At 33.8% G+C, this 27,399-nt stretch overlaps 2 protein-coding genes across 7 annotated transcripts in view; one reads left to right on the forward strand and one right to left on the reverse strand.

Moving 5' to 3' along the window:
- Positions 1-27,399, reverse strand: part of LOC136037985 (WASH complex subunit 4-like) — a 444,769-nt gene that overhangs the window by 28,788 nt on the left and 388,582 nt on the right. The window contains exon 6 of one of the 6 annotated variants that reach the window (XM_065720889.1): positions 18,165-18,382. The exons of the other annotated variants lie outside the window; for them this stretch is intronic. The gene's annotated coding sequence lies outside the window, so the exon portion shown is untranslated. Of the gene's footprint in view, positions 1-18,164; positions 18,383-27,399 lie in introns of those variants that run through there. 6 annotated transcript variants of the gene reach the window in all.
- Positions 1-27,399, forward strand: part of LOC136037984 (uncharacterized) — a gene marked incomplete in the record, with an annotated part of 138,830 nt that overhangs the window by 22,304 nt on the left and 89,127 nt on the right. Inside the window, 2 exon segments of the mRNA XM_065720887.1 lie at positions 3,983-4,140; positions 24,873-25,085. Of these exon segments, the coding sequence (XP_065576959.1) occupies positions 3,983-4,140; positions 24,873-25,085 (371 nt within the window).

Genomic DNA, 27,399 nt, shown 5'->3' on the forward strand with positions numbered 1-27,399 from the left:
CTACTAAACCGGTTTCGTAGTGGGAGGGGAAGAGGTTTAATTTTAGAAGTTGGGGATAAATTGATAGACCTGCGGGTAAACGTTTCCTCGTGTTCCAACAATTCTGCAAGATCAGTTTCTTCTAATGGCGAAAACCTGTTACTAAGTGGGACGGCGTGGCTTGTAGTCGAAACGCGGGATGCGATGTCGGTAATGAAAAGGGTTTTCATGGGCGTATTTGGGGGGGGGGACCGAAAAGGGGGTTTCTTTGACTCAGCCGTTGGCCCCTTCGTGTCAACAAGTTTTTTGGCACTGGCTCAGGTCTGGGATTATTGCTTGAAGCAATGCTCCCATAAACAATCTGGCTATGGTTTGGCAAATTATAATCGAATACTGGATCGCGGTTAAAATCATTAAAACGAGACAAACAGTCAAAATACTTAAAAGGCAATGAATGACTAATCCGACATTATAAATTACTAGCACTATGAGCAAACCTGTACAATTTCTTGACACAAGCCATCATAGGGCAAAGATCGACACGTTCGAAATTGCAAGTTGTTGCTTTGCACTTTTCAGTTTCTATTTTGGGCATATGTATAGAAACTTGCAGTTCTCTTTTTTGTTGCAGGACCCTCCTTCAAAATACTTGCAATTTGTTTACGCGAGGATTTTCTCGTTGATTTGGTTGTTTCTTCTTATCAGTAACATTTTTGCTTTCTTGAATAAACGGACATTGTTCACGAAGTGTGCATGCACCAGTTGACTTTAAAAAGTAACATTTTCTTAGTTTCTTGTCTTTCGGTAATTCCTAGTCCTTCAGCAATTTTCACGACAACGACAGAACTTTTTTCGAATAGCTGTAAATTCAGAGCGTTGATTACGGTCTGCTTCATCGACATGGATTAGGCTTGAGATTCAAGTTTTACCTCCATGTTGTGGGCGTTTTTTCAAGTTGCAGGATTAAATTGTCTTTTGAAAGCCAACAGCCATAACACATGAGCTGCATTTCCAGATGGGTTTTTCTTGCCGTAATTCTGGTGTGGCTCCAACACAGGTTGGAGGAGGGATAGAACCATAAATGACATTTAAAGCACTGAATCGTCACACAATCACAATCTCTTACATCCAGGGCAGATATAAGTAGCTCCGGTTGGTGTCATATTCAGTACACAGTTTTACTGGTAATACAACTAATTAGTAAGTCCAAAATCAATATTCATCAATCCCAGGTGAATTTATACTCAGATAATTATCTGTCAAATAATCCGAGTTTCGATTCTGGAGCTATTTTCAATAAGAGTCTGTAGGGAAATCAAATAACCAAATATTTTCAAGTTCAAGGTTGATTATGAGAAGTCCATAGGGAATCACAATTGAGTTTTATTGTATAATGAGACTATATCCACATTTTATCCAATTGAGGATAATCTAATCGTGTTGAAGAACAAATTGACAGAATTAGTGACTAAATATGACCCGATAATATTTTGACAGATTCATTTATTTAATTTATTATTATGAGTAACTTATGAAATTGGATTAATATTATAAACATAAGATATTTCATTGCACCAAATACTAATATACCGTTGCATAAAATAGCAATCCTAAAACTTTGTTTTATTAATGTAAAATAATAAATTACAACAAACTCCAACACTTGTTCCAAATTTATCCTCTGATTGAATTTCAATTATAATTTTTTGAAATGCTAGGAAATACAAGCAAGTCAATCCAAACAATTCCTGGGACTATGAACATTGCCAATATTAAGCTAAGTTTTCACCGACTATACCCTCATAGGAACCATATCCAGAAAATTTTTCAAACTGCATACTGATTTTACTTTTTTTATATGAGCCAGGAAGTTTTGAAAAGTTCCTAAAAGGTGCTTAATGTTTTTCGCTTCAAGTGCTTCCAAATGTAGTTTTCGTTGGCTTTTGAAGAAGAAAACGACTTCAGATTTTTTTTTATGCCCCTTCGATTTTTGGGAGGATGTTGCTTTATTTTGCGAGGCATTTGTGTGTGACCTTACGCTAATTTTTTTGATGACCCAACATAATAAATAACTAATAAACATAATGAATCAGTAAAGTCTATTTTAACAGTATGTGTTAATACATCTTATTTATTTATTTAATGTTTTAAAGATTAGTGAATATAAATAAATGAATCTAAAATGGGAATGATACACGCACATGATAATAAATTAAGAATAAACATAAATACGTGAAAAAATTGGATAAGTGATTACATCTGGAATTGACATAAAAAGTTCACATTGTTTCTTTAATTTTATTGTAATTTATTGTTTGACAGGATTCCTAAATATAAATAAACATATTTAACATAAAATGAGAAATGTGCTAATAAATATAATAATTTATTTAACACAAAAAAGAAATAAATAATTGAAGCTAATTGGAAGAACTGGTAACACGATATGGTATTGAAGTTTATAATTTTTCATTTATAAATAATTGCAAATATTTTAACTAATCAATTAAAAAAATGTAATGCATATAAGTATGTTTTGCCCTATTTTTTATTTTTTAATGTCTGCTCTTAACTGATTTCAAAGCAGAAAGAGAAAAAAAAAAATTGGAAGCAATAGAACGAAGAGTGGTCCCTATAGTTTTTGTATGTGTTTGGAGAGTAGGTATAATTTTTTTTTTGCATTTTATGGGGAGTGTGGAGAGTTTGACGATTCGTCAAATGGATTTTACGGAGTGGATGAGGGGGAAGAGTTGTGGATTGGAAAATTGGAGGGGTGTTTTTGTTTTATTAGTAATAGGAATCTTGTGCGGTTTCTTCGTGGAGGCATGACCAATCATGTGAGTGTTCTAACATGATTGTGTTTATATTAGCTCAAATTTCAAAAAATAAATAAACATAAAAAAAAACAGTTACTAGTGTTTCTCTATGTCGTTTTTATTGTTGTAATGACTTTTATAATTGTTTAAGTGATATTATTTTAATTGTTTTTATATTTTTTTCCTTTTTTCTCTCTTGGATGGCCATGGCTCTGTTGGGGATTTTTTGTGTCAAATATTGTATGGCACAAAAATACATTGTAGAAGATACTGTACTACTTGTGTCATATATACTATACTAGCTGTTGGGGTGGCGCTTCGCGCCACCCCAACACCTAGTTGGTGGGGCGCTTCGCGTCCCCCCAAGCCCCCCGCGCGCGTAAGTTGTTACGCGCCATATTAGTTACGCGCCATTGTAGTTGTGTCCCTGTGTCCCACCTGTGAATAGAGATAGATATAAATATATGTTTTTAACTACGTAAAACATGCGAATATACAACATTCTTCGCTGTCCCATTGTGCATATAAATAGATTGTCAGGTTTACTGACTCTTGAACATGCAACATACAATTGTCCATGGGAAAAACAATCCGTATTCAGATCTATACCTCATTATTCTAATGATGTGTCCCTGTGTCCCGATCGTCATTTATATTCCCTGTGTCCTGGTCGTCATTTGTGTCCCGGTGTCCCAGTTTGTAATTTCTCTTTGAGTGTCCCGGTTGTCATTTATATTCCATGTGTCCCGGTGTCCCGGTCGTCATTTGTGTCCCGGTGTCCCGGTCTGTAATTTCTATTCGAACAATCTCTGTGTCCCGGTCGTCATTTATATATCCCGCCTGTGGCCCCGGCGTCCCCGTTGTGGTTGTGTCCCTGTGTCCCGGTCGTCATTTATATTCCCTGTGTCCCGGTCGTGATTTGTGTCCGGGTGTCCCAGTCTGTAATTTGTAGGTTCTTCAGTCATTTTACAATTAAACATTTTTCCGTGAACAAATGTCTTAAATACCGTTAATGACGTCACCGTCAAAGCAAAAATGACGACAACTAATTTCATGACGTCAGCCGACACAGAAACATGACGTCACCTGATCCACAGACAGACAGACAACTTATTTTTATATATATAGATTATGTTAAATATACTATATTATTATACTACTATTCTATTCTGTTATGTACACTTCAGGCACCCAATCTACTCAGCAAAAAAGTAAGGCTGAACTTCTAGAGGAATTGCGCCAAGAAAAGGAGGCTCGAGAGAAGCTTGAAGCATCTATGAAGAGAATCATCGAGTGTTTAAATTTGGAACTGTCTTGCAGCATTTGCAGCGAAGTATTTGTTAAGGTACTTTAGTCTTTTAACTCTATTTCATGTTATTTTGGTTACTTTCTCATACATATCACTCATATCAGATAGATTCTCTATGTACAATTTAAATAGAGTCTTATCTATTCATTTTAATATTTGAAATTTTTTAGAGGTATTTCCGAATTTTGCAACACAGTGTCTTAAACTTTCTAGGTATGTGCATGGAAATTTACTTCACCTTTTTTCTTCTAAAAAAATATCATGTATTTGAGTTTTCTAGTATCTCATGTTGTTACGGGGTGGTTTTGTTGTATAGGGTGCTTGGGGTGGGATTTTATCTTACGGGGGGTTTGCCTTGAGTTGCTTGGGACTTTTCTAAGTCTTAGTAGCTCAATGCGGATGTGAGATATGGGAGCTAAATTATTAATGGAATAAAATAGTTTTATATGTAATCCCCAGTAACCTGGGAGACAGAATCATCTCAATGATGTTCGAGGTCTCCTGAAACAAATATAGATTCCCTTGGGACCGTACCTGAAGAATAGAGGAACTGTACCTGATGCCCTAATACATAGACAGAAGATGATTAAATACAATAAGGTTTATTTACTTACAACATACAACTTTTGACAAAATACCTTCAATGACCTATTGCATGAAAAGGTGGACATGAGCGATTTTTCTTGACCATTCAAATCTTTCCTTAAAACTAACTATTCGCCCTTGCGTTGGGCTCCTATATCCAACGCGCGATTTCTTTAAAAAAGACTCGCTGGACAGGCTTGGTGACCTGTGGAAGTTGACCTCCGCTACTATTGGTAATATTCAATCATGTGACTAGTCCTGCATCCAAAAGTTGTTTTTATGGCAAGGATTTCCCTTTTGGTTTTGAGTTAAAAAAAACTTAGTTCAGAATAACTGGTTACTTAACTTGTTGAGTAACATTTAACTTATCTAAATGCACGTAATCCAACTGCGTTGGACTACACAGACTGTTAAATTTAGCAACTGCTAAATTCTAAATGATTTTATTCAAACCTTTTTCTAATTGAAATTTACTAAAGGGGTATGACTAAGAAATTTAGTCCTGAATTTAAGAGTTTCTAGAAGAGTATGGATGAGAGGTTTGGTTCTATATTTGAGGATTTCTAAGGGGGTGTGAATGAGGGATTTGGCCCTGACTTTTATAGAGGGGAGGGGGCTGGTCTATATGTTACATATCCCCTTTCCCGTTGTAGATTGATGTCCCCATCAATCAGTCTAATCTCTTTCTTTAAATATTGCATTTAATCCTTATTGTCTATAAAAATTGTATTATAATTCCATAACCTTGTAAATGATGATTTAAATTTAAGAAATATTTTCCTTCACCTTATATATATATGTCCTGCACCTGGCACTAAAAAAAAATTATTTAACCACAACACTTGACGTTAACTGTTATTACACACGAATACCTGGTTCCAATTGTTCATTTTTACTTGAAGTTTTAACTGTTATATTTGATTTTTAATTGATCCCAGGTATTTTAACAATAAAAATAAAAATACACAACGTAATATAAAAAGATTTCCACTGGCACTTTTATTTAATTAAATTTATAATTCACTATTTGGCACTTTTTAAATGTTCATCACTTATTAGTTCTGGTTATTAATTTCACACCAATCACAATTTTCGTGTCCTTGCCCTATTTACTGATTGAACAAATATAATGTCATTTTCTAATTTATCACCATTTAGCAAAAGTAAAGATTTTTTGTTTTTACGCTTTTACAAAATGGGAAGCGCGGGACCCAGAATCACCTATCCCCAGCAGTTTAAGTACAAAGGTACGGCCGGTACTACGGTTCTTCCGTCCTGTTCCCGCTCTCTTCTGCATTTTAAGCGTTATCTTAATTGTCTTTGGCGTTATCTTAATTTAATTCAATAGACTGAAGTAGTATCTAAGACCTTACTTGGTAGTTGATTCCTAAGTTAAAAAATTAGGATTTAGGATCTCCTGTTCTAAGTCTTCATTAGGTCTGTGAGGGTTTCCATATTGAATTGGGTTATCATTAATGGTGTTCTTGTGGTGGGTATGTTGTGGTTGCACCCGCTGGCTGGATGTTTCGTCTTCTCTAGTCTACATTATTCAGTCAGAAATGAAAGATGATAGTAAGTAGTTGGTTTAATTTGGGATGTCCCTTGGGTGATAGTTGTCCGGTTGAATCAGATGTGTTTCGGGCATTCTTCGGTGGTTGATAAATCATGATAGGTGTTCTGTAGTCTTTGACCATGACGTTTGTTGGCCAATGTTAGTAGTATGCCAAATTCTGTAATAAAAATTTCCAAGCAGAATCATGTTGTTAACATATAAAATGGTACTAGTGATACGATAACATAAAGCATTATTGTAATATGAAATTGCATAATAATAGCACATAATTGCATAACAGTAATATTATTTTTTTTTAAACATTCAAAGGGAAATTGAATGTACGATTTTTTAAAAGAAGTTTTAAATTCTAATAATTTTCAGGTACATTCGAAGTAACGTGAGGTATATTTGGTTATATAGTAATTAAAAATAGTTTTATTGGTATTACACCATTACTCTATTATTATGATTACATGTAAATATAAAAACACGGCACTAAAGAGGGTTATATATATATATAAGATTATATAGAGGTCTTAATGTTCTGGATTATATTTTAATCCAAAAAAAAATTTTTAACCTCCAATACGTGATTAGTCGAAAAGTAATACATTTTGCATCATAGCCTTTCAATTATCACGCCTTGGAACGTTTTTGTCTTGGAATAGATCAGCAAAATTACAAGAGATGACCTCTTAAATCTCTTGCACATAAAAAGATAGGAACGAATTTTTTCGTGCTTGTTAGAGGTCTATATTTACATAAAGATTTTCTGCCAAGAGTATTTTTGATGTATATGCCAAAAAGAAATACAGTATGTTGTATCATAGCCTTTTAGCTGTTATACACCAACAATATTTCCTACAGTAGGGAAAGGATGTTACGTACGGGGAAAGACCTCTCAATTTTCCCGGATTATTACATCCTCCCTGTTAATACGGCTTAAATATCATCAGGAGCAGTAGGGTTCAATTGATGCATCTCTTGTGCTTCAATTGCATCAGTATTTATCCTTTTTCTCTTCAGTAGTTTCCCATAGTTAATTGTTAGTAGCGCTCTTATTGTTAGTGAAATAAGAAATACCATGAATATAGTGATTATAATATTATACCATGAGTTTGGTGGAAGTGAATTTTCGTGTTTGAATATTATCCCATGCTTTACGACATCTTGTGTATGGACACCTATACACATGGTCATCAAAAATGTTAAGATCATCATTCTTGTCTGTAATTAACATTTAATAAATTATTTCTGACAAAGTATGAAAGAAAAAATGGATTACGTGACGCTGAGATTTATTAAGTATTAATGGAGTTGTTGAAGGATAGATTTAAGGGGCTAATACGCTATTGTCATTAAGATATAGTATTAAAGAAATCAATTTAAAAATATCAATAATTCTAAATAGGAGCTGAGAAAGGAAGTAATGTTTTTATAGAGTCAATTTATACTTTAGTAGTTTGTGCCAATCCTTTATTATTTTCATATATATATATAGCCTTGTTGGTTACAGGGCGGTAGGCAAAATTTTCAGATGCATAGTTGAGCAAAAAATAATTAAAGAATTTAATAGTTTGTGTTTTTTACAGCGAATAGTGTTAGGCTAAAAAAAATTAGTTGTTCAATAAACCTTAATTTTTTTGTTTAAATTGGGGATATGTAGTTTTCAGAATCGTAATGGTCATATTACTATTAAACAAAAGAAATGAAATAAAACCTTAAATGATAACAAATTATTAGCGATCTTGGTTGAAATTTCGTTTTGAGGTTTGGTAGAGGATTAACTTTTATTTCTGTTAGTTCTTCATTTCCATCTGTTAGCTAATATAAGGAATTAGGGCAAAGCGAGTAAACGTAACCATATCAGTTCATAAAAAAATTATTATATATATTTTTTTATTTTATAAAATATTGGGTATGTCAGTGGTAAATGCTATTAGGGTTATACTACTTGATAATTTAGTATTTTAGTTAAAAGTAGTATTCTTTCTTCTTTTTTTTTAACATCAGATAAAAGTATGCAATATTTATTTGTTTATTATGGCCTAAAGCTTAAGTTACTAATTTGTTATGGAGTAGGAATTTATTAGCCTATGTTGTTACAAAAATTTTTGATTTATGGTTTAAATTTGAACTTAGTTTAAATCCAATTATAGATGTCTTAATATAGTCTAAAGCTTAAAATGTGGGTTTGTTATTACATAATAAGATTATAAGGCCTAGTAACTATATCTCAAAGATATAGATCACAGCTTTCCTGGTATGCACTTTGGGAGATAATTATAGCTCTGCCAAACTGGCACAAATTGGCTGAGGGTGTTATATTGAGGTATAAGGGTTTGAATTCCGACATGTTAGCGTTGTTTTATGCTTGAACTCCTTTCCGCTGAAAATTAAGTAGCCTAATTGGTAAAAATAAAAAAAAACTTTTAACCACTAATTTAAATTCGGTCGAATTTTAGCCTAGTTTAATTGAAAAGTCGTAGGTTATTATTTGCTCTGTATTCATAAGCTTATATTGTCTCATAATTAAGAAGAGATTGTATCATAATCATTTAAGAAGAGTTAAATTATTAGAAAAAATTTCAAATTTTTTTTTTCTTTTTTTTTACATTTTTCCCCCTTTTTTCCTTTTGCTTTCCAAAAATATTTGTTATAAATCACACTTTCCAAACCGAGTTTAAATGTTGTTCATTATGGCCTATAGTTTAAAATAATAGCATTTTTTCATTTAGGTTTCCTAAAGACAATTTTTGGGCTATAATTTTAAGGAGAATTTCGTTTTAGGCACTTAGGAAAGGGGTGTTGAATCAATAATGTTGAGGGAAATATGTACCGACCATGAATTAAGTTCCCTAGGCCATTTATTTTAAAATGATAAAAATGTACTTTTCGTAATAGCATACAAATTATGCCAAATTATAGCATATAATTTATATATATCTTCGTCAGAAGATAATATATCTTCCGACGGCGATGCTACCCAAATTTCATTTTTGTCATTAACAGGTTCTAACATTTGTGATATTTGGACCCTCTGCATTGATTTAGGGGGAATTTTAGTTTTCTGCACCTCAAATCCATAATATTTTTCGTTATTTTCTTCTTTTATTGAATTTAGAATATTCTCCGCTGGTTTTTTTCCTGGAGTTTCTATTTTTTCAAGTTTTTTCCATAAATAAGAAATTTCTTGAATTTGTTTGTTTCTATACTCTTTCATGTTGCCTATATTTTCCCTTACTTTGTTTGCTTGAATGTTATTTATCATTGATATGGTGTCCGTTGGTTAGATAAACTTTGAATTTGCTACATCTAATAATATTTTATTTGATTTTAAAAAATTTGCGCCTATTATTGCCTCGTATGGAAAATTCTTACAAACTATAAATTGAGTACAGAAATTTTTGTTATCCTTGCGCAAGGCTAGGTACACAGTGCCTTTTACATCCAAGTCGTGCCCGGTTACGCTTGATAAATTGGGACAGATATTGCTCATTCGTCGTTTAATATAAATTGGTAATTTATTAAATACGGATGTATTTATCACATTTACGGTTGCTCCTGAATCTATAAGGGCTGAGAAATAAATATTTCCTGCCTTAAAATTTTCAAATACTGGTAACATATTATTATTATTTGCACTTAGAAATGGTATTATTACTGGAGGGGACCTATAAATTATTTTGCCTCCAAATTTTGGTCCTACGAATTTTGGGGGCCTATATCGTTTCCCTGGGATTCCCAGATGTTAGATGTAGAACTTTCATTTGTTCTGTTTTGGGTTCCTTGATTATTATTTGAGATGGAGTTATTATATGGCTGCCGTCGGCTGATGTAACTTCCTCTTGGATTTCTGTTCCAACTATTACTGGGTTGATTTGTCCCTCCACGGTACCCTCCTCGATATTGATACGTATTGCGTTGTAAATTTTGATTTTGGGTGGGGTAATTATTTCTTGTTACAAAGGTGTTCCCTCGATTGCCTCTAGGGGCGTACCCACTATAGTTTGTCCCCCTGGACAAACGGTTACCCGTTCCCCTAATATTTGGGCGATAATTATTGTTTGCGAAACAATTTCTTGCGATATCTCCTAACCAGTTACAGGTGTAGCACCTTAATGGTTCATTATTAGTTTGTGCCCTCAATTGATTATTGGGGGCAAAACGTACTTGTCTTGGAGGTGTGGTGGTTCGAATTTGATTTCGAACAGGTTTTGGTGATGATTCTCGGGAGAAAAATCGCGGAGAGGAATCCCTTGACCTTACAGGGGCTTTGCTTTCTACAGCATTTATTGACAGTTTTTGATGCTGCAGGACAATCGAATCAATTTCCACCGCTCGTTCTATTTCCTGAACTGCTAGTTCTAGGTCATCAATATTTTTAGCTATCAAAAGGCGGTATAACTTTGGGTTGAGTCCCTGTTTAAATGCATTGAGTATTATTTTTTCATATAGTTCCCCTTCTCCTGGACCATATCGCGCTTCTGTTGCGATTCTAATTTTATGCAAGTACTCACGAACGTTTTGGGTCTGTTCGAATGTAACTAAGCCATGTTTCAGTTTATTCAATGAACTTGTGTCAATGAATCTTTTTTGGAAGGCCTGTTGCAATATTTCTATTGAGTTAATTGTTGAGGTTGCTTCTGTGCCTATTATATTTTCGATTTGTTTTAGAAAAGTTAGCGCCTGTCCTTTTAGTCTTAAAAGTAACATGCTTTTTAATACTTTCAAGTCAATTTTTGTCATTTCTACGAATTGTCCTAAATGGATGTTGAATTGATCAACGTCCGTATCTCCTTCATATTCTGGTAATGATTTTGCAATTTCTACCGAGGTTGCAATAATTTGTTGCTTTTAATATTTCATCTTGTTCTTGGTCCATTGTAGTCTGTTTTTAATTATCGGTATAAAATAATCTCCAAAAAAAACTAATTTTATTATTGTTATATTTTCCTTTTTTTTAGGTTTTTAAAGGAATGGGGTATACCTATATATAAAAAAAATGGAAACATAGAAATAAAATTGCACTGCACCTAAAAATTCAAAAAGCGAGATAAAATTGCACTGCACTTAAAAATCAAAAAGTAAAATGTAAATAATCATATGTGTCTATGTTAGTAGGCATTCATTGTGCACGTACTTTCAGTTCCTTTTGCTTCTTACTTTTTCCGACCGCGCCATGTGTTACGGGGTGGTTTTGTTGTATAGGGTGCTTGGGGTGGGATTTTATCTTACGGGGGGTTTGCCTTGAGTTGCCTGGGACTTTTCTAAGTCTTAGTAGCTCAATGCGGATGTGAGATATGGGAGCTAAATTATTAATGGAATAAAATAGTTTTATATGTAATCCCCAGTAACCTGGGAGACAGAATCATCTCAATGATGTTCGAGGTCTCCTGAAACAAATATAGATTCTCTTGGGACCGTACCTGAAGAATAGAGGAACTGTACCTGATGCCCTAATACATAGACAGAAGATGATTAAATACAATAAGGTTTATTTACTTACAACATACAACTTTTGACAAAATAGCTTCAATGACTTATTGCATGAAAAGGTGGACATGAGCGATTTCTCTTGACCATTCGAATCTTTCCTTAAAACTAACTATTCGCCCTTGCGTTGGGCTCCTATATCCAACGTGCGATTTCTCTAAAAAACACTCGCTGGACAGGCTTGGTGACCTGTGGAAGTTGACCTCCGCTACTATTGGTAATATTCAATCATATGCCTAGTCCTGCATCCAAAAGTTGTTTTTATGGCAAGGATTTCCCTTTTGGTTTTGAGTTAAAAAAAACTTAGTTCAGAATAACTGGTTACTCAACTTGTTGAGTAACATTTAACTTATCTAAATGCACGTAATCCAACTGCGTTGGACTACACAGACTGTTAAATTTAGCAACTGCTAAATTCTAAATGATTTTATTCAAACCTTTTTCTAATTGAAATTTACTAAAGGGGTATGACTAAGAAATTTAGTCCTGAATTTAAGAGTTTCTAGAAGAGTATGGATGAGAGGTTTGGTTCTATATTTGAGGATTTCTAAGGGGGTGTGAATGAGGGATTTGGCCCTGACTTTTATAGAGGGGAGGGGGCTGGTCTATATGTTACAATGTTTTTGGGCTTCATTAGTATATTTCTGAAACTTTTGAAGTGGAGGTGCTCGTTTCTGTTTCTGCATTTTCTATCAGGCGTTTTATGGTCACAAGGCCCAAACCTTCACAAAACAAATTTATTAAGGCCAATTTTTGCAACAGGTATTTCCAAACTTTTTGAGACTCAGTGTTGTAGCAATATTTGTATCTTTGGTCATTAGAATGAACAGAATGTTCATTCTAATGACCAAAGATTTCATTTTTCTTTTCTTCCTTTTCTTCTGATAAAATTCTCGTGTATTTGACTTTTCTAGGATCTCATATTTTCTCGTTTTTTGGACTCTAGTAATAGGTTTCTGAAATTTTTGAAGTGGTAGTCCTGGTTTCTAATTGCTGCATTTCCATCAGGCATTTTATCATGAAATGATAAAATCAATTTCATTGATTTTATCAATCAATGAAAATGTGAGACAGCTGTTTGGCACCTATACCAAATACCCTTATTACCTATACTCTATACCTATACCCTTTTACCTATAGTTTTTATCTATTCTAAACTAATCACTACATACATGGCTGATAATATAATTTTTATTTCTTTACATTTAAAAAATAAATTTGATGAGATTTTCAGAAGATATTCCCGTTTGTTTGCATCCAAGTCCCCTCCCCTCTTACCTGAAATATCTAAGAATCTCTCTTCCACTGCTTAAAAGCTAAAGAGATTGTAGATATCTTACAATAACTCCTTGAACTGCATTATGAATTGATTACCTAGTCTCTTTCAACCTAAATCTTGAATATCTCAATAGAGCCTGCAGACACAGTCTCATTAGAGAAACTGTTCCATGCTGACATCGAATAGACTGTGAAGAAATTATGATGAACTCATGTAGAGCTTGTTTTTTGACGAAGCTTCATTGAGTGACCTCAAGTCATACCCGTATCAGAGTTGAAGTTAATGTGCACATCTAGATATATCCAAAATTTTGCTGATTGTGGCGATTTTTATTTTATTTTTTGTAAATAATTCTCATCAACAGATGGCTTGTAATAGTAAAAGAAAGGGTGAGTAAATAAAATCAGCCGGCTTGCCTGTTGAGGTCTGCTTTATTTCAGTGGCTGAAAGTTTTTTTGGTCTTGGGGTTTGTCTGTTCCTTGGTTTTAGTCATTATGTCTAGCTAATTCTGCCTTGGAATTTATTCATGACTTCATGTTACCAAAGAAAAATTAAGTCTTAAATATTTCCATAAAAATGAATGAAATGCTCTTGTCTTCAATTTTTTAGTAAATGCTTTTGTTGACAAAATGCAGATATTTCCACCTAAGTGTTACTATAAACACAAGATTTCTTATGCAAGTAAACTTTGATGCTTTTATTTTCAAAAAAGCTTTGTGGTTTGAAATATCTATTTTATATATATTCAGCTTTCTTTTTTTATAAATACCTTTTTCTTTTTTAATGATATACACAGCCACATTTCCCGAAATGAAAGAAAATTACTGTGCAAAGAAAATTAAAAAGACAATATTACTTATGTGAGCAAAAACTTTCTTTTTTATGGCACTTGGTATCTACCAAGTGACATATAGCGATGACAAATTCTGTCGGTTGGTCTGTCTGTCCTGGTTTTGCTACTTTAGGCACTTCCAGGTAAGCTAGGACAACGAAATTTGGCAGGCGTATCAGGAACCAGACCAGATCAAATTAGAAATAGTCGTTCCCTCGATTCGACCATCTGGGGGTGAGTGGGGGGATGGTTAAAATGGAAAAATTTGAAAAAAGGAGGTATTTTTACTTACGAACAGATGATTGGATCTTAATGAAATTTGATGTTTAAAAGGATATCGTGTCTCAGAAATCTTATTTTAGATCCCGACTGGATCAGGTGACATTGGGGGGAGTTGGGGTGGGGAAACCTAAAATCTTGGAAAACGCTTAGAGTGGAGGGATTGGGATGAAATTTGGTGGGAAAAATAAGCACAAGTCCTAGATACGTGATTGACATGACCGGAATGGATTGCTCTGTTTGGGGGAGTTGGGGGGGGGGAGGGTTAATTAAAAAAAAAAAAAAATGAGGTATTTTTAATTTTAGAAGAAGTGATCAGATCTTAATGAAATTTCATATTTAGAAGGACCTGGTAAATTAGATCTCTTATATTCAATCCCGACCGGATGCAATGTCATTGGGCAGGTGGACCAGAAACCTTGGAAAACGCTTAAAGTGGAGAGATCAGGATGAAACTTGGTGGAAAGAATAAGCACAAGTCCAAAATAAGTGACTGACATAACCGGACTGGATCCGCTCTTTTTATGGAGTTAGGGAGGGGGGAGTAATTAGGAAAAATTTGAAAAAAATGAGGTATATGTAACTTACAAACGGTTGCTCAGATCTTAATGAAGTTTGATATTTAGAAGGATCTTGTGCTTTAAAACTCTCATTTTAAATCCCGACCAGATCCAGTGACATTGGGAGGAACTGGAGGGGGAAACTGGAAATCTTGGAAAATGCTTAGAGTGGAGAGATCGGGTTGAAACTTGATGGTAAAAATAAGCACAAGTTATAGATACGCAATTAACATAATTGGACCTGATTCGTTCTCTTTGGGGGAGCTGGGGGTTGTTAATTTGAAAAATTAGAAAAATTGGGGTATTCAAACAGTTTGTGGTAACAAACTGTAGTAAGGAGCGACCCGGCTCAATAGTAAACGAAACTCTAAAAAACAAAATTTTGATGCTAAAACATACATCAAAAGAATCAGATTTTCATGCTGATTTTAAATATATAAGTTTCATCAAATTTAGTCTTTGTCTTCAAAAGTTACAAGCCTGAGAAAATTTGCCTTATTTTGGAAAATAGGGCGAAACATCCCTAAAATTCATAGAATCTTAACGAAAATTGCACCACCGCATTCAGCGTATCAGAGAACCCTATAATGAAAATTATGACGATCACAGGTGCGTGTTTATTTCTTTTTCTTTTCTTTTCCCCAGGGGTCATCGTATCGATCAAGTGGTCTTTGGATGTCGCAAGAGGGCTCATTCTAACGGAAATAAAAAGTTCTAGTGCCCTTTTAAGTGACTGAAGAAACTGGAGGGCAATTAGGCCCCCTCCCACGCTCATTTTTTCCCCAAAGTCAACGGATCAAAATTTTGAGATAACCATTTTGTTCCACCTATTCGAAAACCATAATAACTATGTCTTTGGGGATGATTTACTCTCCCACAGTCCCTGGGGGAGGGGCTGTGAGTTACAAACTTTGACCAGTGTTTACATACAGTAATGGTTATTGAGAAGGGTACAGACGTTTTCAGGGGGATTTTTTTTTTGGTTGGGGGCGGGGTTGAGGGGAGGAGGCTATGTGGGCGGATCTTTCCTTGGAAAAATATGTCATGGGGGAAGAGAAATTCAATGATTAGGGCGGAGGATTTTCTAAAATTACTATAAAAAACAATGAAAAAATAAACATGAAAACGTTTTTTCAATTGAAAGTAAGGAGTAGCATTGAAACTTAAAACGAACAGAGATTATTACGCATATGAGGGGTTCTAAAAATACTTTAGCATAAAGAGCGACGTATTTAGGAGGAGATAAATACGTCGCTCTTTATGCTAAAGTATTTTTACTAATTTCAACTATTTATTCTACGGCCTTTGTGATTCAGGGGTCATTCTTATAGAATTGGGACAAAACTTAAGATTTAGTGTAAAGAGCGAGGTATGGACGAGGGGACAAACCCCCTCATATACATAATAAAGACATAAGAATATAAAAGTTTGTTACGTAAGTTAATTCTTAAGTTACGTATATTTTTTACTAACAAAAACGTTCGTTAAAAATTAAAAGTTCTAGTTACCTTTTTAAGTAACCGAAAAATTGGAGGGCAACTAGGCCTCCTTCCCCACCTCTTATTCCTCAAATTGTCTGACCAAAACTAAGAGAAAGCCATTTAGCCCAAAAAAGAATTGTTATGCTTATTTAATTTTAATAATTTATGTGTGGAGAGCCAAAATCAAACATGTATTAATTCAAAAACGTTAAGAAATTAAATAAAAAAAAAACTATTTTTTTACCTGAAAGTAAGGAGCGAAATTGAAACTTAAAACGAACAGAAATTACTCCGTATATGAAATGGGTTGTCCCCTCCGCAATTCCTCGCTCTTTACGCTAAAGTTTGACACTGCCACAATTCTACTTTTTAAAACAATTAAAAGTTTTAGCGTAAAGAGCGAGGCGTTGAGGAGTGGACAACCCATTTTATATACGGAGTAATTTCTGTTCGTTTAAGTTTCAATTTCGCTCCTTACTTTCAGTTAAAAAAAATAGTTTTTTTTATTTAATTTTAGCTTAAGAATGGGTGACCGGATCTTAATAAAATTTGATATTTAGATGGAACTCATGTCTCAGGGCTCTTATTTCAAATCCCGACCAGATATGTTGACATTGGGGGGGAGTTGGAGGAGGAAACCGGACATCTTGGAAAACGCTTATAAATGTCATAGATACGTGGTTGACATTGGTAGGCGTGTCAGGGAGCTGCACAAATTGACTTGATAAAGTCGTTTTCCCCGATTCGACCATCTGGGGGGCTGAAGGGAGAGGAAAAATTAGAAAAATTGAGGTATTTTTAACTTACGAGTGGGTGATCAGATCTTAATGAATTTTTATATTTAGAAGGACCTCGTGACTCGGAGCTCTTATTTTAAATTCCGATTGGCATTAAGCCTCTGATTTTCCTTTTAAAGCAATCTATTGATTCTTAGAATTTTGCTAGAGCTCATACCATATGAGCTCTTGGCTCTTTTGACCTCGTCACAAATGCCATATGAGCTCTTAGCTCTTGTTTGTCAAAGATTTTTTTGTTTTGAAATATGCGTTCCATATCTATTGGGATTCTATTATATAGAAACATTTTTTTCCTTCTTTTAAGATAGTCACAGCTGTATGTCATGAAATAAAAGGAACTACTGCACGAAGCAAATTAAAAACCCTGATTTACATATGTGAGAATTTTTTTTTTTTTTCAAAGGAATTTTGTTGTTTTGAAATATATATTTTCATGCATTTTCAAATCTCTTTTTTTCATAATATACTATTTCCCTTTTTAAAGATCTACACAGTTGCAGGTAATGATATAGAAGAAAATTACTATGCACACATTAAAAACTCAGAATTACTTTTTTGAGGAAAACTTTTATTTTTAAAAATTAAATTATATAGCTTGAATGTGTAGGCTACTTCAAATATATTCTTATTTATTTTTTAAAACTTTATTCGTTTTTAGAGATGTACAGTGCTGCAGGTCATTAAATAATAAGAAAATAATTCAAAAAAAAAATGTAAAATTCAAAATTACCTATAAAACTCCGACTTTTAAAAAAGAAATTTTTTGATTTGAAAAATGCATTTTCAACCATAGTCAGAATTTGTTCATAAAGCAGCTTTTTCGTTTTTGTTAAAGGTATACACAGCTGCAAATAATGTCATAAACGAAAATTGCAAAAATATAAATTGCAAAATAAATAAATGAACTTTGCATAAGCAAAAAAATAAAACATATTACTTATTTGTGGCAAACTTCGATTTTTTTTTTTCAGAGAAATTAGATAGTTTGAACATTTATTTCGACTAGTCTTAGTTTTTTTTTCAATAATTTTTTTCTTTTTAAAGACATGCACAACTGCAGGTCATGAAGTAAAAGAAGTCTAACTCTTTCTTTTCAAAACCTATTCAAAACTCTGGTCAACTCCTTTTTTGTCCAGAAAATAATGACATCAATGCTGTGAAAAAAGTCTTTTTTTCGCAAAGTTTAATACCCTCTGTCAACTTCTATTGAATTTATTCCAATAAAGCTACAAGAAAAGTTCAAAACCTATATGTCCAATGAATCAAAAGGCTTTGTAATGTCAGGAAACAAGGTATAGTCTTCAAGGCAGACACTGGGCGATCGGGTAGCATGGGGGTGCAAAGCACATGACTCTTTGTAGTTTCCACATAGTTCTAACGGGGCAAAGTGTCCTTGCACATGTATTTTCTTCACCTATAAAGACAAATGTATTCGTTTCATGACTTTTTTTCTACTTTGACTCTAACATAAAAGTATTTTTAGAGGTTTATACTATTTAAGGTAATAGTTCAAAGTTTCCATCGGATATCTGAAGAGGGCTGCCATAAACAGCACAGGAGAGGGATAGATTATCCTTCGACTGCTTTTCAACACCCCCCTCAATATACCCTGAAAGTTTCATTTTGATACTCTCAGGTGCTCTTAAGATATTGCCGGCATTCTTTTTCGATAAATTTAATGGAGATAGCATAATTGGATTTAGTTTGACATACCCTTAAACACTCCCTGAAATCCCACGCATTAATACCCTTAGCCTATTCGGACACACCCAGAATTAAAGATTCTTCTTCTTCTTAATGATAAATCCTGTATGTAAACAGTGGGCATAACTTATAATTTTTAATCCTTGCCTTAGGGCTATGGGGGGTACAGAATCCTTGGTGACATAGCTATTAGACCTTTTGACTATTTTGAACGAAATGACTTTTTCAATATTTTGATCAGTGTTAATGGGGAGATGCATTTAAAAGGAGCAAGGGGACTGGTTGCTCTCCAATAACTCTTGAACATCGCCTCAAGATACCCAGAAATTTCAACTTAATACCCTCAGTCATCCCTTATATATTGCTGATACGTCCTTTTGACAACAAGTATCCACTTAGTAGGTTTTGATTGTGTTCAAAATGCCTCTCAACATTTCTTAGGTTTTATCTTTATACCCTGACCCTTTGTGGAGACACAGGATCAAACTGCCCTTTTTTCTCAATTAAAAACCTTATATGTTATCAATGAACAACTTGCATAACTTACAGCCCTTGCCCCGGGATTTGTGAGGGATTTTGTCTACTCCAGAGGTAGTTATTAGACCTTTGGACTATTTTGAACAAAATGGGTCTCTCAAAGTTTTGGTTGAATGTCCTAGGGGAAAAGAGCTTGGGAGAGTGCCAATTGCCCTCTAATCACTTTTGACTCTTAAAGAAAGCCCTTTCAATTTCAAATCAAATGAGTTGTACTCCGAAATTTATACAACTGCCCCTTCAATATGAAGTGACTCTGGGGAGAAAAATAATAAGATTACATTGAAGCTTTATGGCTCTTTATTATTGGTAACGCTACAGTGTTGCCTTTGACTGGTAATGTACGGTTTGTTATTAGAACATTTTTTTTCAATCTCATGGAAGAAGCCTGTGTATTCGTTTGAATCTTCTTTTAAAATTATAAATTCTATCATTAATGTATTGATTTCCATGAGAGCTAGCCAATTTTCATATGTGATCTGAGATTTAAAATCGGAAAGTTCATCATCAAAAATATGTCGATAAGTGAATTCAATTACAGAAGAATTATGACCAAACCTAGAAAGAGATTTCATTCATAAAAATAATAATAGCTTCCCCCCCCCAAAGTCAAAAGGACTACTGGGTTATAGAAAGTATGCCTATTTTTGCAAATGAAATCAGGGATACAAATTTGTTGTTGTTGTCGTCATTTTTATTATCTTTTTTAAGCTAACGGAATTCCGAAGCAAACTGGGTGCCGTAAACATATATATATATATATATATATATATATATATATATATATATATATATATATATATATATATATATATATGTATATATATATATATATATATATATATATATATATATATATATATATATATATATATATATATATATGTATATATATATATATATATATATATATATATATATATATATATATATATATATATATATATATATATATATAAATCTGCTTCTTCTCATTACAAACTAGATCAACATTGCATGGGCAACGTAAGGTATTGCGGCAACGTTTATTCGGCTTCACCGAGCAAAGTGTTGCGAGAACAACTCTACGGTTTTCTTTCCTTGCGTCGATTAGATGCTGAAGTTGTTAATCTGTAAGGATCTTAAAATAAACAAGGCCCCTACATGTCTTACCAGTGGAACCAAATTGATCTTACCATCAAATACACCGGAAACAAATCATTGGTACATATAGTCTATGATTTGTTTTCTACTAAGCCAAAGTGAGGGTATAATAGAATAAAAATGTTTGTAGGAAATCTCTGAACCACATTGGTTTCTATGTCCAAGAAAAGCCCTTAAATATTGTTTTCCCAATTAAAATTATTAAATTACTTTAAATTATAATTTATTTATTAATTAATTATTTATTATTAAATTAATAAAAAAATTTAAATAAATTATTTATAAAAAAATTATTTATTAATTTAAATTATTTTAAATTATATCAAATTTGTGAACCTGAGAGTGGACCTCTATTGCAGTCACTTTGTCGAAAGCACCCAAGATCAGACCCCTGAGCCAACTCCTCCTCAGTGCAGCCCAAAGGGTGGAAATAGGAATTTCTTCATCCTCATAGCTGGTTTAGTCAACTTCATAAAGATTATTTTTGGAAAAAACATGGCAAAATATGGAAGACCAATGGAATTTGGGCTAGGCAATCTTGTTTTTTTTTACATATGGGAAGTATTCGCTATTTACTTGCCTGAAATCTCATTTTTGACTTGAGGCATCCCGGATTCAATGCACTTCAACCTCACCTTACTTGGAAATTATGTAAAACCAATCAAAAATCATGTAGGATGACAGGCGTATATGAGAAAAAAAGCGAATTTTGTACTCCATTATTAGGAGCAGAGAAAAAAGTTTTCCTCTTTCTTCTAGCACTTAACTCTAAGTCTGCTCTCTCCCTCCAAAAAACGTCCCGGTAAATTACGACTCGACCGCATCAGTCATGAGACAATACAGTGTATATTTACCAAAATATGTAGAGAATCCGTCACCTTTTCACAAATCCTACTGACGGTATGTAATCTCTAGAATGAGATATACTCGCTTACCTCTAGGCTTCAGGCATATAAAAGAAAAAACGTATACTATTGTTGAGCAACTGAAAAACTACTCTAAAGAAGTACTCGTTTCGCTCCCCAGTTGTTTAACAATACATGCTTGTTTTCAGGGTTATGATTGGCTGGGTTTAACGAAAATTCACCAACTATATACAGTAAATTTATTAACTTACTTAAAGCGAACCTTGAGAAAATAATTCTTGGAAGTTCCATAGTACAAAGTTTGCTTCACAGTACGTTTAGCACCCACATTGGCACTTTGACCTGCCTTTAGAAGAAAAAAATAAGAGACAAGAAAAGCAAGAATGAGGTTTTATAAAGCTAAAGAAAATACTGGATGCAACAAAATGGATGCTTCGAGAAGACTGCATCTTCCCTTCTTCAACAATGAGAACATAGTTCAAAAAGACAAGTGACTCGCTTGTCTAGCTTCTAAATGAGAACATTGTTTGTCATTAGATTTTGGGTGATTGGCTGGCCTTTTTTGATTTGGGGTCGTTGTTTTTAATTCATTTATTTTTATTTTAGCCTTAGCCTAATTTTTATTTTCTTACGTGTTGTTATCGTTTTAATTCTTCCAATTTGGGCTTTTGTTTCATTTTGATCTCCACGCTGGTGTTTTTTTTGCCCTTTTATTGTTTTTGCTCAGAAAAGTGAACATCTACTATTTTCGTTGACCTTGCCATTCTTACTTTTCCTCTCTCTTGTTTTTTAGTTTATCTAGTCATTCAGTGAAAACTGGTACCTTTAAAGAAATTCCAGTGATGAAAATTTTCTTCGTATAAAATTATTATATTATATAGTTTGTTTTCATCGTTTGCACAAGTGCCCTGTTTTTGATTATCCTATAGGAAAACAAATCTTGGCCTGTCAGGTCAAGCAAACAAGGCAAATAAGAAATATTCACATAGGTTCGCACAATTTCATCCCCCAGGGGATGTATATCAGAATGGGCCATTTTTCAGAGGAGGGAAGGAGATCTCCTCGTAGAAAAATAATTTGCCCTCCCATTTACAAATATGAAAATAAAAATATCTGGGAATAATCCCTTCCTTGGATATTTCTTTCAAGAAGTCTCTAGAGGTGAGAGATGCACCTTTATCTTCCCATTGGCAAAAATGGTAAAAAATAAACACCAAAAAGTTTAGAAGATGCTAATTTTCTTGTAGAAGTTCGAGAAAAGACCAAGATTAGAATATTGGAAGCTTCAGTGATGACAGTTGTCAATTATGGCTTTGAAGCAAGGACGCTCCAAAAAGCAGATGAAGATTTGCTAGATGCTTTCCGGAGAAATTGCCAACGAATTGTTCTGGGTATTCGGCTGACTGACCGTGTTTTAAACAGTAGGATGTGTGAAAAGTGTGGTTCAATCCCGCTTTCTAAGGCTATAATGACAGAAAGGTTGAGATGGCTAGGGCATGTTCTGCAGATGAAGGATGATGGAATGCCAAAGATTGCTCTTTTTGGCAAACAGTCTAGGGCTAAACGGAAAACAGGTTGTCCGCGGTTGGGGTGGGAGAATGTCATAAAGAAAGATTTGAAGGAAATGGGGACTTCCTGGGAGGGTGTAAAGAGGGAGGTTATAAATAGATTGGGATGGAGGTGAGGCGTGTGTAGCTGTGTTGGCCTCGGATGGCTGGGTGCTGCGGATGAAATTTGAAGTTGAACGAGAAGTTTGACTAGTGCTTAATGGGAAGTATTTTAACTAAAGCTAAAAGTATTTAACTAGAAATACTTAACAGGCTATTCTTTAAATAGCTTACTTTTTTAATCCAGGAATAAAGTAGCTTATGCTTTTAAGCCAAGGAATAAAATAGTTTATACTTTTTATATCCATTTATACCGAAAAAGTTTGCCAGTTTGACAGAGTATTTGAACAGACAGGCTCCAATGCATCTGAAATGTTTCATTGACAAACTCCGCACACATGTTGTCTATTTGCTGTTCTGACTAATACTGAGAATTTGAGTGAATAGTTGAATATTAACTCTGGTGTTTGCCAATGATGTATTGTGTTCCCAGTACAGTGTGCTATTATCATAGACTGTATTCTTCTGATGTGGAACTTCATTGGTGGAATCCAGCTAAATCAAACCGTACTTTTCGTGACAAACTCAACAGAATTGAAATCGTTTCAAACATCATTTTGAAATGTGGGAGCTCCTCCTTAAGAATTGTTTTGTTTTAGTATTAATTCTGAGATGTTCATCGTAACCATCAATGCTGACTATTAGGGTGGTACCTGTAGTGAGGGGGTTTATCGCTTTTGAAATCCCCCCTCCGAAAAATTTGTCGGGATCGCACAAAGAAATATTCTTGTAAACGATTGGTGGGGTGCATTATATCAAATTCCTAACCACCTCTATATTGAAAATATTCCATTAAAATGTATCTGTATTGTATTTTGTTTCACAAAAGAACTTAACTTCACTTATTTAATGTGTTCCGAATAATACACAAGCACTGGTGATTCTTGTCTAATATGTAAATGGTATGTCAGAAGTTTAATTAGAACATATATCAACTCTTCTTCCAAAAAGTTACCAAAAAAAAAAAAAATGAGTCTCAAATCCATATGCTAATTCATCAATAAAAAAGGTAAGCATATCATTTCTTTCATTGAATATGTAGCTTGACCATTATTGCAGTGAATTTTTATGTGAAGAAAAGGATACATGAATTCCAGTAAAATTTGAAAGTCTTGTTTTTCCAAAATGCTTTTTTAATCTACACTCCTTCAAATTGCCTTTTTGTAATCATTTAGGAGGATATATGGTATTTAAAGGATCACTTGATCTTGTCATTCACAATTATTTTTTCGTTTTGTAGCTTCAACTGTTCAAAATTAATCAGGCGGTTTGTAGCAACTTGTACAGTTTTGATAAGATCTGAATGAAGAACAGAAAAGCAAAGTCAGCAAAAAGTAGGATTTTTTGAAATTTTCCAAGAAATTAGAAAAAAATCATTTTACTCCTGTCTTCCAGAGAAGATAGATATTCAGGTTATATTTTATTTATTTCTTTGGTTAAACAAGGCAGTTTTCTTGTCAAGTTTCAAGAAGAACATCTCTAAGTATTTTAGATACCTACTTCCAAGACACCAAAAATAAGCCCATAGCAAATATCATCTGAATAATTTGACAGCTTTAGAAGTTCCCTTTTGTGCTATCTATCTTGATTGAAACATGTGCCGACCAGGGACCATATTATTTATGCCGTATATATATATATATATATATATATATATATATATATATATATATATATATATATATATATATATATATATATATATATATATATATATATATATATATATATATATATATATATATATATATATTGAATTCACAAGGCTTTGCCTAATAATCTGTAAGAGATGTTTTTTTGATTCTTAAGTAACTGTTGTTAGTTTTTAGAATCATTGACACAATTCAGACTAGATATCAATTTTTACAAAAATCTCATCAAAGTTCCTCGTTATGTCTTTGTCATAAAGACAAGCAGCCAACGCTGGGACCCGTGAAATGATTCTTGAGGTTTTGAATGACCTAAATATAACTGAGTAGTTTCCTTGTAGATAATGATGTCAGGACTATGCGTTAGAAATCTGTCAGACAGTGTCCGCCGTGAAGATCTGGAAGATGAATTTAGCAAATATGGGGCTTTGAAGAACGTTTGGGTTTCCCAAACCCATACCCGTTATGCCTTTGTTGATTATGAAGATGAAACCAATGCCAACGATGCTGTCTCAAACATGAATGACGCGGAATATTTTGGATCAAGGATCAAGGTTATGGTTTTTTGTCTAAGCCGATTTAAAGGTAGGATGGCTGTTGCTATTTTTGGAACGACTTGTTTCTTCTGGAGGAATAGGAGGGAATGTAGATGTTTTTAGTGTATTCAATACTGGTTCCCAAATTCCCTTTTGTCTTACCCCCATCTCTTAAGATTCAAAGGAATTTATTGTTTCAGTGGCTTTTTTAAATTGTTTTTCCTATATTGTTTGGGTAACTGCTAATCTTTTAACTCGGTCAAAGTGAATAAGAAGAGAGGGATTTTCGTAAAGGTGGAATGCTTGGGTTGAAAATTTGTCACCATCTCCCAGCTTATTTGGGGGGGTAGGCTCAATTAGTTCTTCAAGTTATATATTTAGCTGGTAAATATGTAATTATAGTCATTCTAATTATTCAACAATTTCGCTGGCCTAAGAAATTATTATCCTCAGATCATGTACTAGATTCAGGTATTCTCGACTACATTCAAGCTGCATTGGGAGCTTGGTTGTGAAGACCATAGGAAGTTTTGGGGAAAAAACAACCGTGCATGATAATAATATTTTTAGTGGAATTCAGATAATCCAGAAGCCTGAAAAATATTTTCTTTGGATTACAGGCTGAAAAAAGGGCTTCAATTCTATTCTCCATTCCAATAATAAATTTGGTTCGTCATAATTTTAGAAAGATTTAAAGAAAAAAAAATTGCTTTACTCACTTAACAACTTTACTTCACTAAAAAAAAAAACTTTAGAAAAAAATTTACTCAAAGTTACAAAGATAATACTTTTTTAGATTAAAAAGATTTTACTTTAAAATCTAAAACTCGCCGGTACCGACCTTTAAAATAGTGCTGTTTGTTAAAATCTAGTATGAATAATCATTTATGCTCTTTTAAATTTTTGTTTTTACAGTGTTCGTTTTATCTGTGTTCGTACCTTTTTTTTTTCTTTTTTTTTATAGCTATTTGCTCTATTCTTGATAACATTTTTTTCAGAAAATGTTTTTATAATTGTTACTTTGTACCTAAAACAGCTTCGAAGTGCTAATTTATTTGTTTCCGAATATTGAATGCGGAAAATCAATGTATCTGTGTAATGGCATTTAGCGATGCTGTTTGTCTCATTTGGAGCCTGAAGGATAAAAGTATCTCTTATTTTGAGAGGCCTATTTTGTGGAGTTTAGGAGCTGTAATTCACAAGGAAAATAGCACTATAATACGACAAATAATAAGAACCGCACCTTTTTTGTTGCTTGTGAATAGAATAGAAGAGAATAGAATTTGATTTCCAAACAAAGTACTGTAAAAAAAGATGATTCAAAATAAATTGATAACAATAAAATTAATGACTAGTTTTCCTGGCAATCACACAACTGAACAAGACTTTTGGGATGTTTTTCATGTTTAGCGGGGATGGGAGTCAGTTTGGGGACTTTTTGGAGTTGTATACGGTATTATATGTTGCGGGCAGGAAGGTAGGGTTTGAGGATGACAGAACATACTCGTGGAACAGACAGGGTCTTGGTACCGGAACGAAGGCACAGGAGGTTCCTTCTCTCGGCCAAAATGGTGAGCTTGAACTTACCTAGTAGATAATGAAATGGAACCTTCCCTTCACCATTTATGATTCTAAGTGCTCGTTTTTGGACATTTTCAACCATATAGATCTGCTCTGAAGAAAGACAAAAATACCACACTGGGTAAGCAAACTCCAGTATTGGCCGAATAAAAGATCAATAAAATTGGGGAAGATCCTTAGAGGGGGGGGGGACAAAAAAATCTCACCAAATTTTATAGAAGGGAAACGGAAGGGGAAGCTAGTTTGAGGATGTTTTGAACATAGGCATCCCGCTTCAAGTCAGCAGTAATTGCCACTCCAAGTAGTTTAATGCATGTGACAGACATTTTGGGAGGAATGGGGCTTGTGAAAGAAGGGGATGATTTTAGAAAATTAACTGTCAATAGTGACGATTTATTAGCGTTAACTTTCATCTTCGACAAAGAAGCTTCCTGTGTGACATCATAAAGTAATGTTATAATTGAACTTTCAGTATTTTGTCGACCAACCTAAAGTGCAGACAGATCGTTCACAGACTTCCATTGATCTGTGTGGTCATTCATGAGGCTATTAACCATTATAAGGAATAAAATTGGACCCATAAGGGTTCCTGGGGGACCCCATAAAAGATAGGAAGGGATCGGAATAAACATTTTTATATTTAAGCTGTTAAGAAAGCAGTTGACAATTTTAACAAGAAACAGATTCACTTGAAACTCCGTCAGCAGTTTGTTTACAAGGATATTTGGTCAATTAGGTCGAATGCTTTCTG

The sequence above is a fragment of the Artemia franciscana genome, chromosome 17 (genome assembly GCF_032884065.1).
Source record: "Artemia franciscana chromosome 17, ASM3288406v1, whole genome shotgun sequence".
Taxonomy (NCBI): domain Eukaryota; kingdom Metazoa; phylum Arthropoda; class Branchiopoda; order Anostraca; family Artemiidae; genus Artemia; species Artemia franciscana.